At 44.9% G+C, this 16,249-nt stretch overlaps 1 protein-coding gene across 1 annotated transcript in view; it reads left to right on the plus strand.

The window, feature by feature from the left end:
* Window positions 1-16,249, plus strand: part of TEKTL1 (tektin like 1) — a 248,290-nt gene that overhangs the window by 39,393 nt on the left and 192,648 nt on the right. Inside the window, exon 2 of the mRNA XM_078641461.1 lies at window positions 800-1,431. Within this exon, the coding sequence (XP_078497587.1) occupies window positions 838-1,431 (594 nt within the window). The 5' untranslated portion in view covers window positions 800-837. The remainder of the gene's footprint in view (window positions 1-799; window positions 1,432-16,249) is intronic.

Raw genomic sequence — 16,249 nt, forward strand, 5'->3', positions numbered from 1 at the left:
ACAGACAAGTGCATAGCTTGTAGTGTGTTTGCAGAACTGTGCTGTGGTTCTCTTGGTATGTTTACTAAAAGATGCGGATCCTTCTGCATGTTTACAGAGTGGTGTGCGTCCCTTAGTATTCCTGAACAGATTGATATGGTTCTCTTTGAATGTTTAAATTAATGAATGGTGTGAATCTTTCTGTTTACAGATGTGGGCATCTTACTGTGTTTACAGATGTGTGTTGTAGTGTTTTTGGTATGCTCACCAAAAGATTTGCATCTCTGTATGTGTACAGACAGGTGTGCATTTTAGTATGTTTACAGACAGGTGTGGGTGTCTTGGCATATTTAATGGCAGGTGTGGATGCTTGTTTAATAGGGTCGTTCATTTGTACATAATTTTTACTTGGTTATATATAACAAAAATGCATATAACATTTTATAATACCTTTTCAACATGCTGCACAGCAGCCACACTGCTCTGCAACATAGCTTAAACACATTGAGAAAGCCAATAGTTCTTGCTAAACACTTAGACGGATCCAGAGGCGACACCTATTGACTATGCCAATGCTTGTTCTCGCAGTGATCTACTTCTCCTTTCTTTTTGTATGCTACTTTACTTCTCTTTACACTACTTACATTCCCCAGTGCCTTTTATCTTTCTTTGCTCAGTGTACCTGTCACCATCTCTCTATTCCCCACAGTAGTTGTATTTATATCTGTATTTACCTCTCTTTCTTTGCTTCACTGTGTATACCTTTATTTTTACCTCTCTGTACCTCTCTTGACCTCACTTTTTTTGTATTTTCTTTCAGCACCCTCTGTTGCCTGAGGTCCACTGTAGAGGTTCGCCATGGTTCTGCTACCCCCATCATGCACTGGCCCCGGCGCTGTCGGTTCAGAATGCTGGCGGGAGGCCACCTTGGACATCGTAAGGATGGCTCGTGAGCTTGGTGAGAAAACGGGAAGAGTAAAGTCAGCTCCGTGGCACAAGTCCTACCCCTGGACGAAACATCCAGAGGTGATTCCATGCCCCACGAAGGAGGATCCTGACTTAGCCATGATGCCGCCTCATGACAGGGTACCCTTTGAGGGCATCTGTGCACTGGATACTAAGAAACCTCCACAAGAAAAGTCCCAGGAGCCACCCTGCAGCGCAGACCCGAGCAAGCGCATCCGAGGTCCACCATGGCTTACCAAACTGCCCCTACCCTTCTTCCGCGACTTCACCATCATGCAGAACAACACCGTCATCCAATCCTATGCCAAGGACTGTCGAGAGGTGGTTGCCCATCTCCAGGAGGCCTACATAGAGATCAACGACGAGTTGATGAGGCTCGTGAAGGCCAAGGAGACGCTGGACCACACCCACGCCAACATCCGCAAGGACATGTTGGTCAGCAAGCAGAGCATAACCATCCGGAGCTTCCGGCCAGAGTGTGAGAAGGTAAAGGGGGCAGTCACCATAAGGGCTTCTTGGTAGAGTGAAAGACAGCAAGAAGGGGGCACCACGTTCCTCTGTTATGTTTCTTTTCTCTCTCTTTATTTTGCAAAATACGGTTTTATTGCCGCCCAAGATGGTACATATACACTTAGCTAATGATGATACACAGTATGTGCTCAAAAATACTGTTGTGAAAATGTTTTCCATGTTTTATGTAACAGATGCAAACATAGGAAAAAGGAGGAAAGGGAAAAACGAGCCCTCCTGCGCTGCCTCACCATCCCCCCACTTTAGAAATAGTGAAGACATCTGCAACCAGATGTTAGCATCTGCTGTCAACTTGCACCAGAGCTTGTGGGGCACGCTCGGTCCAGGTCCACTCTCTCCCCGCAGCTCCGCTGTGCCATCTCTTGCCTCCAGACCCCGATCTCCTCCTTGGGAGGTTCAAGGCTGTTGCCCGCTCCTGCACCTGCTACCTGCTCCAGCTGGGACCAGACTGCCTGCAACCACCGTAACCTTTCTCAGCCGTTTTCTTAATTTTTTCCCTGTTGTGCCACTGTTATTGTGCCCATCTGTGTCTTGCTCTAATTCTACCACTGTTTTTATTTCCTCGTGCCTGCCTGTTCCTTTTGTCGCTGCCGCCCCTGCGGCCCCTCCCCCCCCGGAGTTTCCCCCGCGGAATTCCCCCGCTCCCGTCTCCCAGCCTCTCCTCCCTCTCACCTCCCCTACTTAATGGCGGCCGCTGCACAGTCACACCACCGGCATGCCGAAGGCGCACCAAAGGCAAGTTCATCTGCGCCCGTCCGCGACCCGACCACAGCCAGCGCCAGGAACCCTGGACCTCCCACTATCCATTGCTATGACACCACCACCCTCCTCGCACTCAACCATGGAAAGACTTAGAGAATGCCAACAGGGCTATCCGAACAAGCCCCATTGCCAGTTCTCCTTCCTCCACTGCCGCCAGACCCTCACTGCCACCCCGGCCTCCAATACTGCCAATACCAGCACCTGCGGCACCCTAAAATGCATCCTCCTCAACGTATGCTCCATACAAAAACACGCCATGGAAATATTGAACCTACTCGACTCTCTCTCGCCCGACATTGCCTATTTCACAGATACCTGGACCAACGCATCCTTCGCCCCCAACATCAGCACCGCCATCTCAGATGGATACAAGATCCAGAGGAAAGACCTCCCCAACCACACTTAGCTAATGATGATACACAGTGTGTGCTCAAAAATACTGTTGTGAAAATGTTTTCCATGTTTTATGTAACAGATGCAAAAATAGGAAAAAGGAGGAAAGGGAAAAACGAGCCCTCCTGTGCTGCCTCACCATCCCCCTACTTTAGAAACAGTGAAGACATCTGCAACCAGATGTTAGCACCTGCTGTCAACTTGCACCAGAGCTTGTGGTGCACGCTCGGTCCAGGTCCACTCTCTCCCCGCAGCTCCGCTGTGCCATCTCTTGCCTCCAGACCCCGACCTCCTCCTTGGGAGGTTCAAGGCTGTTGCCCGCTCCTGCACCTGCTGCCTGCTCCAGCTGGGACCAGACTACCTGCAACCACCGTAACCTTTCTCAGCCGTTTTCTTAATTTTTTCCCTGTTGTGCCACTGTTATTGTGCCCATCTGTGTCTTAATCTAATTCTACCACTGTTTTTATTTCCTCGTGCCTGCTTGTTCCTTTTGTCGCTGCTGCCCCTGTGGCCCCTGCCCCCCGGAATTTCCCCCGCGGAATTCCTGATAGAGATCGCAGGTCACCCGACCAATATTTTCACCACTTAGGTTTCGGGCCCATATATTTCATTTCACCATATACATTGATCAAATGACCATACAATCTACTATCAATAATTTGTGAGTCCCTTTCGATTATTTCCAGTGTACCCGAATTACCATCCACCGTCACGGGTACCTATGACCACGATGGGTCAGGGAGCTAGCTGTAAAAGGAAAGGCAGCAAAATACAAAACCCAACCTAAAAATGATTTCGATGTTTCATCAAATGACCACGGACAACTGGGAAGTTTTAAGTCTCTTTATCTAGAGTTCAGGCTTGGTAAATCATTAGGCTTACAGATAAAAAGGAAAAACGATAATCAAGGTAACAAGGATACATAACCATTACAGGGAAAATGTAAGGGCAACCATCTAAGTTTGTAACTAGGGCTACAGGGAACACGCTAAGACAGTTTTCATGAATGTGAATGAAAATTTGGAATCCTAACAGATACAGTAAGGGTAGAACATGAAACACGCTATAACTCTATCAAATTACTTCAGTCAGTTTTATACGAGAAAAGTATAGACTACATTAGGAAATTGCAAACTGCAATGGAGAAAATGATTTCTAAAAGGTAGGGTAACATAGGAACACGCTATGAAATTAAATGCAAATAACTTTATGATATGCAATGGTTGCAGAAAAGCATGGAAAATTATCATATGCAAAGTATGTCTTTATTGAAGCAAAGACAGAAAATAGAAAGGTGCAGTTTAGAGTTTTCGGCAAGATATTTACCTAGACTGGTGTGAAAACCAACCCTGGCCACGGGTCAGTTAAGGACAGGAAATACCCCAAGGAATAGCAGTCATCAATGGGACAGCAGGTGCAGTAGGGACACCTCAGGACAGGACAGGAAACCCAGATTAGGATCAGGACAGGACCACCAGGATACGACCAGCACCCGCAGTTCGGAAACAACGCCTGCGCTCCACCCTCTCTGCAGCTATCAGTCAGAACCCCAATTGGGTTAGCGAACTCCCCAGCAAAGTGCTCCGCCAGCACTTAAGGTTTAGTAAAACCTTAGTCTATGGTCAAATTCGGACAGAGTGCTCCGCAGCGCTCTGTATATTCAGTCACCTATTGAGTGCGTTGGTCAGTGACAGGTCAGCTATTCGGACAAGTCGGACAATTTCTCTAGCTAAACCTAGGCTAGATATACTCTTTTGGGTCAGTGTACCAACCCCCCAATGTTGCAAAGTGTCAGAATCCCCAATTTCGATTGGTCCTAAGGTAGGATGGGTTAACACACCAATCAGAACAGACTTATTCAAGTCCTAATTTGCATTCTAAGGTACCGCCTAGCAAGATTGGGCTTCCCATGAGAGAATATGCAGAATACAATAGAAATAATGTCATTGTATCAAGTCAGGAACATGATTTCTCTATCCTCCTGGGTCAGAGGTGGCGTTCTCAGGAGCATCTTGTCTGTGACTGCCAGCTGGCTGAGTTCCACCGCTCAAGGCTACGGCTGCCTGGGCTGCGCGGTCATGCGCAGAAAGGACCCTCAAGATGGCTCTCGACCCAGTTGGACCCCCCGTTTACCATGGTACATGAAAAGTAAGCGAAAACAAATTAAAACATAGAAATAAATGAATAAACTACATAACATGAGTGTGTACTTATGAATTATCATTATAAAATATACTATGCAATTATTTATTAGTGCAACAGACAGAATCACAAAAGCAACGGTGCAAGCTTCACCTCGCTATTAGAAAGCGCGGCCATTTTATTGGCTGTTACGCATGCGCACCCTTTCCCTCCAAATGTGACTGCGTCGTGTCACGTGATTATGCCTAACGCATGCGCAGAATAAAATTTCAAGCAGCGTCCATGTTTTAAAGACAAGGGTTATTCGTATTAGTAAAACACATAGGCAAGCATCACTATGATACACACGCACGTTCAAAATTCATAAATTTAGTAAAACAAACAATTGGAATTATGGGATTATAACAAATTTTCGAGGTTCTTGACTCGAGCAAGTCGTGATGCGAAATCTTTCTCTATCAATCCCCTCTTAGATGATATTTACTATCATCACAAAACAATGGAACCAGATGCCAACTTTCTTTCACACCTTGTACATCTCTATCTCTTCCAACAGGCGATTCAGTTTCTCTTTCTCATTTTTGGTAGGGTGAGAATTTTTCACCTTTTTATAAATCTGATTATTCATTTCTTCCAATTCAAGCTCATCCGCACTCCGTTTCACTCCCCTCGCATTCACTTGGTACTTCTTTGTGTGTTTGCGACATTTGCAACAGACGAATATGAGAAATAGGATAAGACCTATCACTCCAATTGGCATCAGTACCTTAAACAATAAGCTTTTACCTAAGCTAGCAAACCAATGACCTACATTGGAGAGACCATCAACCAGTCTCTTCCAGGCACTGTCAACCTCGAGTGGTTTGAGCTCCTTTTCCAAATTAGTAATGTTTTTCACATACCTTTTGAGCTGTACACTTTTATCCGGAATGTAAGTGCAACAATGTTGCGCCTTCAACATCCGGCAGACTCCGCCCTCTTTTGCTAATAAGGTGTCAAGAGCAAGTCTGTTCTGCAAAACCATTGATCTGATCGCAACCATTTCAGTATTGACCAGCAGAAATCCATGAGCCGTGTCCGTAGACAACACATCCACTATTGTGGATAATTTGCAAATTCTGTGAGTGTTCAGAACCACTCCCACTCCAGGTATCAGTGCACTAAAAATACTACCCATTATTTCACCTATGCTTTCTCTTTTACTACGCACTAAGCCATTAGTGTTTTCGTTGCTTCCAGCAATTTCATTCACGTGGTATATTTTCGGGAAAACAATGCCAAAATAGCAGCTTCCATACCAGTGATCCGGCAATTTGAAATAAGCCTTGTTTCCACATACATAATAAATTCCGGGAAACACAGGTTCTGACCCATTTTTGAAACCCCAACCTCCAATTACCTTGTAATTATGTTCACATTGACTGGAACCAATGAAAATGTTATTATAATAACTAGTCTTCTCACGATGAAGACAGAGTTTCCCTTTCTTTTCGAAATCCAGCAACAAAGCAGGCCCTGCCCCGCCATTTGAGGTGCTTTCCATGTCCTCAGCCCATTTTGGGGTTTTCTGTCTTTTGTCATTTGCCTTTCTTTGGAAACTCTCCCTTCTCTTCTCTGCAATGTTCAAAAATATTTTCTCTTGTTCATGTAATGAACAGGTCAAGTTGTCTCTGTGTGCTTCATTTAAGTCTATGGTACCTATAGTCAGAAAGTATTCTCCCATATAACGTGTAACGTCACTTTTGGTATGTACAGGATTCAGATTTCCACGTATAGGAAGTTCGGAAAATATTACGTCATTATTAGAGTAATAGTACTGTAACGGTCCTTTCTTGTAAAATAAGCTTGCTAAAATACTACAGGAAATCCCATATGTCAGAGGCAGGTGATGGTAAGTCACGCCTTCAGCCACAGAAGTAGGTAGCTTCATACAGACATAGCAATCTTCTATTTCCATAGTTTCTACATAATGCACTAACAGGTTTGCGAAAACATTTAAATGAGTCTGGTTTCTAACTCCGTGGTAATGTAGTCCTTCCTCATCTGATGCTTCTAAGTCTCGTTTTGTCTGTCTGAGTGCTTTTTCACGTCTTTCTACACTTCGTGTTGTCAGTTCTTCAGTGTCGGTTGTCTGAGTGGGGTCAATATTAGTATTTTTGCTTACCATAAAAGGAATGAAAACTGTTAATCCTATCCAAACTACTATTACTATAACTATACTACATATACATACCTTGCAGCATGTTTTGCAACAACTGCGGCTAGGTCTACCACTCACGCTTGAATCAGACATTTTGGCTCAGAAGAAGTTTTCAACCCCTCTTTGTGGCCTTGCCCAGGTACCTTTATGCTGAGCAATTTCACGGCGGTTCGTCCTCTTCCTCTGCAGAGTAATCAGTAATCGGTTCCCCGTCGCTTTCGTCAGTAATATCAAGATCCTCTAAATTTTCCAGAATCAGGTATGTCCATTCAGGATCCTGGTATTTTTCATTCAGTCTTTTTATTCGATCACTCCTTCTTTTGGAGCTTTCTCCAGCTTGCTCTGCTATTCGTATGCTTTTTCTTCTGTCAGCAAGTTTCTCTTCTACTGTTTTTATTCTCAATCTTAGTCTCTTAATATATCTTGGTTCAATATTTTTCTTTTTCTTGAGTCTTTTGGTTGGCACTGTCAGTTGACTTTCTTCTAATGCTCTTTTGTTTTCATTCGTTTGTGGCGCTTCTTTTCTCTCTTCCCTTCCTGTCTTACTAGTCCCAGGTCTTGTATCTATTTCTTCTGCCTGGTTACTAAACTTGCCTTGTTCAGGTGAAATTGGGTTTTGGCTTTCAAACGTCTCTGTTTCTATGTCCTGAACCCGTTCTTCTAGCTCTGTCTGATCCTGTTCGAGCACTTCGATCTCTTGATTTTCTTCTGCTCGAACTATTACACTATTTCTAGTCTGTCCCTTTTCAATTTCAGGAGTCAGTGGAGGAGTATCGATCACTTGTTCTGTCCCTGTCTGACCTCCCTCTTCGTCCTCGGATTTCATGTGAATCTCAATGATCTGAGGGTCTTCGCCTGTGCCTGTCTCGACCTCTCTATTCCACTCTCTATCTTCGTAGATTCGCTCTCTTGTTCTGATTGGGTCTTCAATGAAATCGATTATAGGTATCCAATCATCTTGGCTGGTGCTCGGTTGCTCGTCATCAGCTACTTCCGGACCAACGTCTGCAGGACCCTCAGCTGGACTGGCACTCGGCTGTTCGTCATCAGCTACTTCAGGACCGACATCCGCAGACCCCTCAGCTGGACAACCTTCAGCTCCAGGCTCCTTGTCTGGAATTACCTTTTGAGTATGGCTGGCATGGATCCACCTGGGAATGCCTGCACACTTCACTGCTGTCGTGGTCACCAGTATTACTTGGCGTTTTTCTCCCCACCTCGGTGCCAGGCAACTCGAAGGAGTATGCGTCTTTATTCTAACCCAGTCACCTGGAACCAACTTGTGAACTGGAGTTGTCGGGTTGGCGACGGCGTCTTCCCCAATCTGGCGAGAGATAGAACGCACTTGGTCACCCAGTTTCCTGCAGTACTCAAGTACCAAATCATCAGAAATGCTTAACAGTTTGTTTCCTGGCACCCATGCTTGTCTCATCACTCTTCCCATCAATATTTCATGGGGGCTCAGGCCTGTTCTCCGATCTGGAATACTTCGGAGTCCTATCAGAACAAGAGGCAAAGCTGTAATCCAATTCATTCCAGTTGAGTCACACATTTTGGCCAACCTTGATTTAATAGTGCCATTTATCTGCTCTTCCACTCCAGAAGCCTCTGGACGATGTGCACAGTGCAACTTTTGTGTGATTCCAAATGCTTTACAGAGTTGGTCCATCACCTCATTCTGAAAATGTCCGCCTCTATCTGATTCAATAGTGACTGGCACCCCGAACCTAGGTATTAATTCTCGTAGTAACAATTTGGCTACTGTTAAGGCATCACTCTGTGGGACAGGGTAAGCGTCCACCCATTTTGAAAATAGGCTGACCACTACAAGGACATATCTTTTTCCCTCGCAGCGTGGCATGGTGATGAAGTCAATTTGTATTCTCACAAAGGGACCCCCTGACTTTCCAATTTTCCCCAGTTCAACTACTGTTCTCTTGCCAGCGTTGAATTGTTGACACGTCATGCACGGGAAACGGCTTTTACAACGAAGCCGTTTCCACGAAATCTTTAACCACGCATGCTGTACAACGCATGCGTGGTTACAACTAATGCCTTTACCACGCATGCCTTTACTACGATGTTTGTAGTAAAGGCATATGTGGTAAAAGGAAAAAAAAAAAGGGGGGGGGCTTGGGGTCTCCCCCCCAAATAAAACAACTCACCATAAGTCACGTCGGCATCAGAGTCGATTAAGAGAAATCGGTAAAAATATGCCGTTTTCTCTTCACGACGTATGACGTCACCACGCAAATAGTCGGTGAAAGGTTTATGCGTGCTAAACGAATTCCGTTGTAACGCATGCGTGGTAAAGGCATGCGTTGCAACGGAATTCGTTGTATCATCATATATTCGTCATGCACCTCTGGCAAAGGGATTCTGCTACCTTCCTGAACTTCGGGTTATACCAGGTCTGTTGAAATACCAGAACCATGGCATCCCTACCAATGTGTGATCCTTCATGTATCAGTCTGGCCATAGGGGCAAGCAGGTTCCTAGGTAACACAGGCATACCATCTGGGCCCACAATGACACCATCCTCACGTCTTGGTCGACAACCAAGTCCCTTCCACTTCTCTTTCTCTTCCCAGGGCACAGCATGCTGCCATTCTCTCACTTCATCCCAGGTAGGCACTTCTTCAAACACCATAAGTTGGCAGCTGTTTCCAGTCCCACCCACTCTGATATTCATTGACATGCGATCCATAGCACATTGTTTTGCTACCCGATCAGCAAAATCATTTCCCAATGACACAGGGTCAAGGCCCTTTTTATGAGCAACACATTTGACCACTGCCAATTCTTTTGGTAATTGGATTGCCTCTAGAAGGTCTTGGATAACCTTTCCATTTCGAATGGGGGTACCTGATGAAGTCAGGAATTCTCTTTGTAGCCATAATTGGCCAAAGTCATGCACAACCCCATAACAGTACTGGCTGTCAATATATACTGTTATCCTTTTGTCCTTTCCCAATTTGCAAGCTCTTATCAAGGCAATTAGTTCGGCTACTTGTGCAGACTTTACTCCAAATAAACAGGATGCTTCTTTAACTTTGTCTAACGCAACCACAGCGTAGGCAGCACTTAGGCCTACAAGTTCGTGTCTCATGCATGAACCATCCACAAACCATTCTTCATCATGTACAGGCAAGGGTGTTTCTTTAATGTCTGGGCGGGGTTTAGTACTGAATTCTGTCAGGTCAATGCAGTCATGCTCGTTCTCTCCCTGGTCTTCTAAAACCATTGAGTCAGGGAGTATAGTGGCTGGGTTCAGTATATTACACCGAGTGATGGCCACATTTGCAGCACCCACGAGAATCCTCTCGTATCTAGTCAGCCGACTAGGGGTGAGATACTGAGTCTTGGTTCTGGTTAGTAAAATCACAACTGCGTGTGGAACATACACAGTTACAGGATGTCCCATGACAATAGATTCACTCTGTTCTAAACTTGTGCATGTTGCAGCCACTGCTTTCAAACATCCAGGTAATCCAGCAGCCACTGGATCCAACGTGGCAGAGAAATATGCCACGGGGCGTCTAGTCAAGCCATGTTCCTGAGTTAGGACCGACAATGCACAATTGTCTCGTGTGTCACAGAATAAAGCAAACTCCTTAGAATAATCTGGCATTCCCAAAGCAGGGGCTGTACACAGACAATCCCGTAATTTAGTAAATGCTATTAAGCTTTCATCATCCCATTCCACATGGTCCGGTGCTCATTTCTTTTTCATTTTTATTAAAGGCTTGGCATGGACTGCGAATCCCACAATCCATTGCCTGCAGTAACCTACAACTCCAAGGAACATTCTGACTTCTTTCTGAGTACGGGGTAACTGCATCTTTTGAATTATTCTGACTTTCTCTGAGGTCACTTTTCTGATTCCCTTTTCTATCTGGTGCCCCAGATATTTCACTGATTTTGAACAGAATTGCAATTTTTCAGGGGCCACTTTATGTCCCTTTTCACTTAGGTGATTCAGTAGGGCAATAGTGTCAATCACGCAATCCCTATGACTTTTGGACGCCACCAAGAGGTCGTCAATGTATTGCACCAAAACAGACTTTCTAGGTAAGACTAAAGTTTCCAGGCATTTTTTCAAGATCTGATTAAAGATAGAGGGGCTCTCTGTGTACCCCTGGGGGACCCTGTTCCAAACGTACACGTGACTGTTGAAAGCAAATGAAAAAAGAAATTTGCTATCTGGGTGCAATGGGATCGAAAAGAATGCATGACATAGGTCAATCACAGTGAACCATTCAGCATCCCAGGGAATCTGATACAGAATCACAGCTGGGTTTGGGACAATAGGACAGCAAGGAACCACTATTTTGTTTACCTTTCTCAGGTCCTGCACTACTCTGTACTTGCCACTAGGTTTCTTGATTCCAATTATTGGGGAATTACACGGGCTACTCATCACTTCTTGTATGATGTTTGCTTCTAGCAATTTCTGTATTTCAATGGCAACTCCTGCTCTCACTTCGGCACTCATTCTGTAAGGCTTAGTATTGGGGTAGGCTGCATTTTCTTTTATGGCTATTTGTATTGGGTCTACATTGGCCATTAATCCTACATCCTTTCCAGTAAAGTCCCATACTTCTGAGTTCACTGTCTTTTGGAGTTCTTCAGGTAAGTCCTGTATCGTCATTCGTTTAATTTCTGAGTCAGGTCTGACTAACATTAGCTTGTAAATACCATCTTCGTCTGGAGTTTGAATCTCAACGCCCTTTGGTGTGCAAAAGATAGTGCAGTTCATTTTGCACAGCAAATCACGTCCCAGTAAGTTCACTGGACTGGTATCACAGATGACAAATCTGTGCATTTCTTTGAAGTTCCCTATTGAGATCTCCATGGGCTCGGTAACAGGTGTACTAATCAATTGATTAGATACTCCCACTACTTGGATTGCTTCTCCCGAGAGGGGTAGGTTTGGAACGTCTGCTGTTCTTACAGTTGAACGGGTAGCACCAGTGTCCAATAGAAAGGTGACATCATTTCCATTAACCTTTCCTTCAATGTATGGCCCGGACTGGTCTACCGGCAAGGAGGCGCTAAGTACACACTCCTTGTCCTCCCCTCTCAGGCCCCGTCAGTACTCGTCATCACAGAAAAAAGTGTCATTCAATAAATATTGCGAAGTTGCTGCATTTCTGTTCTGAGTGCCCCCCCAGATCTCTATATCATCTCCCTGCGGTGATTTTCCCTTAAACGTTGGCTTTGGCGCTCGGGGTATTTGAATCGTTTTTACCTGCTGCTGGGTCTTTCTTGGCTTTTCATTCTGCGTCTGTGGAGTTAAATCAGGGGTTGGGGTATTATCGGACTGTAAATACGGACACTCGTCTCTCCAATGTCCAATTTCCCCGCACTGGTGGCAGGGAAATTTCTTTTTGGTTTCCTCTCTGCTCATTTTTGCTCTGGGCTTTCCTCCACCCCCACCCCCAGGGCCTTGGTTCTGAGTAGTTTTGTTTAACTTATTCAATTGTTTTTCCTGTTGTTCTGCAAGCTTTACTTGAGCCCACATCACTTTCTCCTTCAGGGCCTTCTTCTTTTCTGCCATTTCGTCCTCACAGTACTTTGCGTACCGTAGGACCTCGTCCATTTTCTTGGACTGCCAACAGATTTTGTTATCTTTTATCCACTGACAAATTTCGGGTCTTAAACCGTTTACAAACCTGTAAATGAAGTGCGTCATGTCCTTCATTTCGATATTATCTATACCACTGTACGTTTTGAACACCTGCAACAGCCTTTCATAAAAGGAATGCACAGTCTCGTCCCTTTCCTGCGTGGTTCTATCTATCTTGGTCCAATCAGTTTCCTTTGCGGGCACTTTTAGCTTCAGATGCTGAATTACCTGATCATATTTTTTCATCACTTCCTTAGAGGGTTCTCCTGTTGCTGAGTCCCTCGGGTATTCCTCACTAGGCCATCCTATGGCGATTTTACACTCAGTCCACAGATCTACAGGGACCACTATGTCGAAGAACCCATCCAAGTCTTTCCACAAGCACTTTTGCACCTTTACAAATCTTTCTACCTGCCGGTACCAATCGACGGGCTTTTCTCGTAATTTCGGGAAGTCATTGGTAAAGGACACAATATCCTGTCTGGACCATGGAACATGTACATATTTTCCTCCTGGCACTTCGCGCATAGGGCATAACTGTTCTGGTTTGTCTGCTTCCTTTAGAACGAATTCGGGAGTTACCTGCTTAGACCTGGCCTCATCTTTTTTCCTAGCCCATCTGGCTTTCCATCTTTCTACGTCTCCCCATTTCTGTAACACTGTCAATAGTTCCTTGACCTGTGCCTTTTTCCCTGATATATTCAGGTTTTCCAAATCTTTGTCTGAAAATTCTGCTCTGTATGGTTTCTGCAAGGGTTTCGATTTTGAAATATCTATTCCCATGCTAGCAGCAGTATCTGTCAATTTTTCATGAAGTACTCGGGCATTTCGGGTAAGACTTTTGCAAATAAACAACAGTTCTTCTTCAGAGTAGGTATTTAATCTGTCCAATCCCACATTTCCTGCCATTAGTTCTTCTATTTCTACTCTCAGTTTGTAGAGATCTAAAGGTTTCATCTGCGGAGTTTGTTTCTCTAATTCTTGACTCCATCTTTCAATTTCTTCAGGAGTCACTAACGTGACACTCTTAGTACCCGAAGTCGATTCCATCTGAATCTCCCTGGTGTTAAAAGGGTTATGTCTTTTCTGCATCCTTTTCCCTGTATTTCTATTGGGCAGATCCAATAGCGAGGCCTCAGACTCGCACTCACTTGTCTGGTCATCTACAATTAAGGGTTCTGGTCTTGGCTGGGCTATGACTGGGGAAATGACTGGAGGGTTTGGACTCTCATGCCGATCCCCATACAATGGAACCACGGGTCCGATTGTTACTGGGATTGTCAATGCCTCAGGACTGGTATTTAACTGGGAAATTTTCTGAATTATCTCAGCTCTCTGCTTTGCTAGAATTTCTCGCTCCTTTTCTTCCAATAATCTCTCTAAGGATTTGTCATGTAACACCTGCGGGGTCAGAGTGGGAGCATAACTCGGGGCAGTGGGATGAGTCTCACTAGGTCCTTCACCATAATTAGGTCTTGGGAACAAACTTCCTGTACCTAGGGACCTTGGTTCTCTTTCATACAAAGGCTGTAAAAATGGCATTCCTGAACCTGAGGGTCTTGGCTCACCCTCGTAGGGAGGTCTCGGGGAAAAATCGCTTTCACAGGAGTATCTGGCATCCCCACTATCTGGTATTCTTGGATATATATCTCTTGTATCTACGGGACCTAAACTCTCGGTATAAGGAGGTATGGGGCAACCCCCTCCTGCACTGGCTGATCGGGCCTCATCCTGAAGATGAAGTCTTCGGGAATTATCCCCCTCACTGGAAGGTCTATTTCTTTCATTATAAGGAGGCGGACTTCTCATAAACAGGTCATCTAATAATTCATCATCCGACTCTCACTTGCACTTTTCTGTTTTCTTCTCCCCCCCAGGAGGACCACATGCTGGCATCATATTCTGTCTCCACTGTTTCATCTTTTTGGCTCGGGCTTCCTGCTTCAATTTTGGATAAAATTTAGTTAACCCTTTATCCATTCGGGGCTTATCCCTTTCAAAAGCCTCAATCTCCCATTCCTCTAGTGCTTCATACTGTGTTAACCTAGGTCTGGGATGTAAGTCATTCATTCGGGTTCTCAGATTGAATAGAATCCTACTGTTAAAGGTACCCTCTAACGGAAAAGCCAATACTCCGTCATCTTTCATGTATTCCGCCCAGTTCTCCAACCATACACATGTGTTGTACCCTTTATCGAACATCATGAAAGATGCGGGAGTGTTGGGTGGCGGTATGACAACACCTTCTCTAGTTTTAATCGGTTTGTCTTTTTTGAAATAATTTTTCACTTTGTTTACAAGAGACACTTTTCTCTTATTTCCGTACATAATGTCGTTTTTAACACCTTTCCACTGATCGTTCTCAAATCCCATATGCCGTGGATCAGGTCTGGTATGCGGTCTATACGAATGCCACATACGATTTTTACGAGTGACTTTGTTTACAAAACCACTTCCAATCCAAGTGCGTCTATTATTTTCGTGCGGCCAATGAAATGCACGATTTCAAATAATTTCGACCAATGAGTGCGCGGCCTTTCGCGAGACTGTTCTCACGCTTTGGCACTCACCCCTCCTTTACAATTCCAGCTCCGCTACAAACCCGCTGTGACTACCAATCCCAGCGCGGCACAGAGTGTGACGTCAGAGCAGCTTCGCGCCTGACTCCCTCCTTTACAAGGTAACGGAAACTTTCTTTCTTTCTAAAGTGCTAGTGCTTGGTTATTTAACAACGAATACACATTCGCCACTGTGCTCAAGTGTCTAGACAGGAAAGAGTTTTGTTTCACTGCAAGTAAACTACTTCTATTTACTTTTCACACTCTACGGGTAGATCTCTTCTGCCTACCCTTCACACTAGCATTGGGGCACCTGCTACTTCCCTAGACTCATCCACCTTTCCGGGATATATCCAAGTCTAAAGTTTCACCAGCGAGCCCTTGTGCTTTCACTCAAGCTCCGATGAACCTGCTACTCTTCCGGTGTGACCCTCACTAGGTTATGCCACCATAGGAATTTTGCCAATGAACCTCGTTACTAACATTTATTCAATCATACATTCAGAAAAAACCCTAGTTAGTGCTTCCAGTTCTGCCTAACCTGCACCAACTTTCCTTGAAAGCCAGTGACCTCAAAGCAAGTGGATTCTATTCACCACTCGCTATTCAATTCCCCGGGGATTTCCAACAACACAATAAACGGTTTACAAACGAATGGATTATTACATATAACAGTATAATAACAAGAAAAATGATTTAAAAACATTTCATGATTTTTCAAAGCAAACATTTCAAGTGAGTAATGTAAATGTAAATGTAAATGTAAATGTGGGTGTACTTGTAAAGCGCACTGCGACTCCATGGAGTATCCTGGCGCTGAAGACCGCTGGGGAACCCGTCCTGGTTTTCCCTGTGAGATGGTCCCTTTCTGGGTATCTCCAAGGTGAAACCAGGCATCCCCGGCGTCTGTGGGGGGCCGTTGTAGAGATGAGGCAAGCTTAATGCCCAGAGTTGCCGAGTGTGTTCCCTGGTTAGAGTATGCACCGAGGCGAGAATTATCAAGTCCGTTTTGACCCTGGTCCACGACCCTGCCGCGTTGGGAATTGAACCCTGGTCCCGGGCCTTTCTCTGCTTACGGGTCTGCCGCCT

The sequence above is a fragment of the Lissotriton helveticus genome, chromosome 5_1 (genome assembly GCF_964261635.1).
Source record: "Lissotriton helveticus chromosome 5_1, aLisHel1.1, whole genome shotgun sequence".
Lineage (NCBI taxonomy): Eukaryota > Metazoa > Chordata > Amphibia > Caudata > Salamandridae > Lissotriton > Lissotriton helveticus.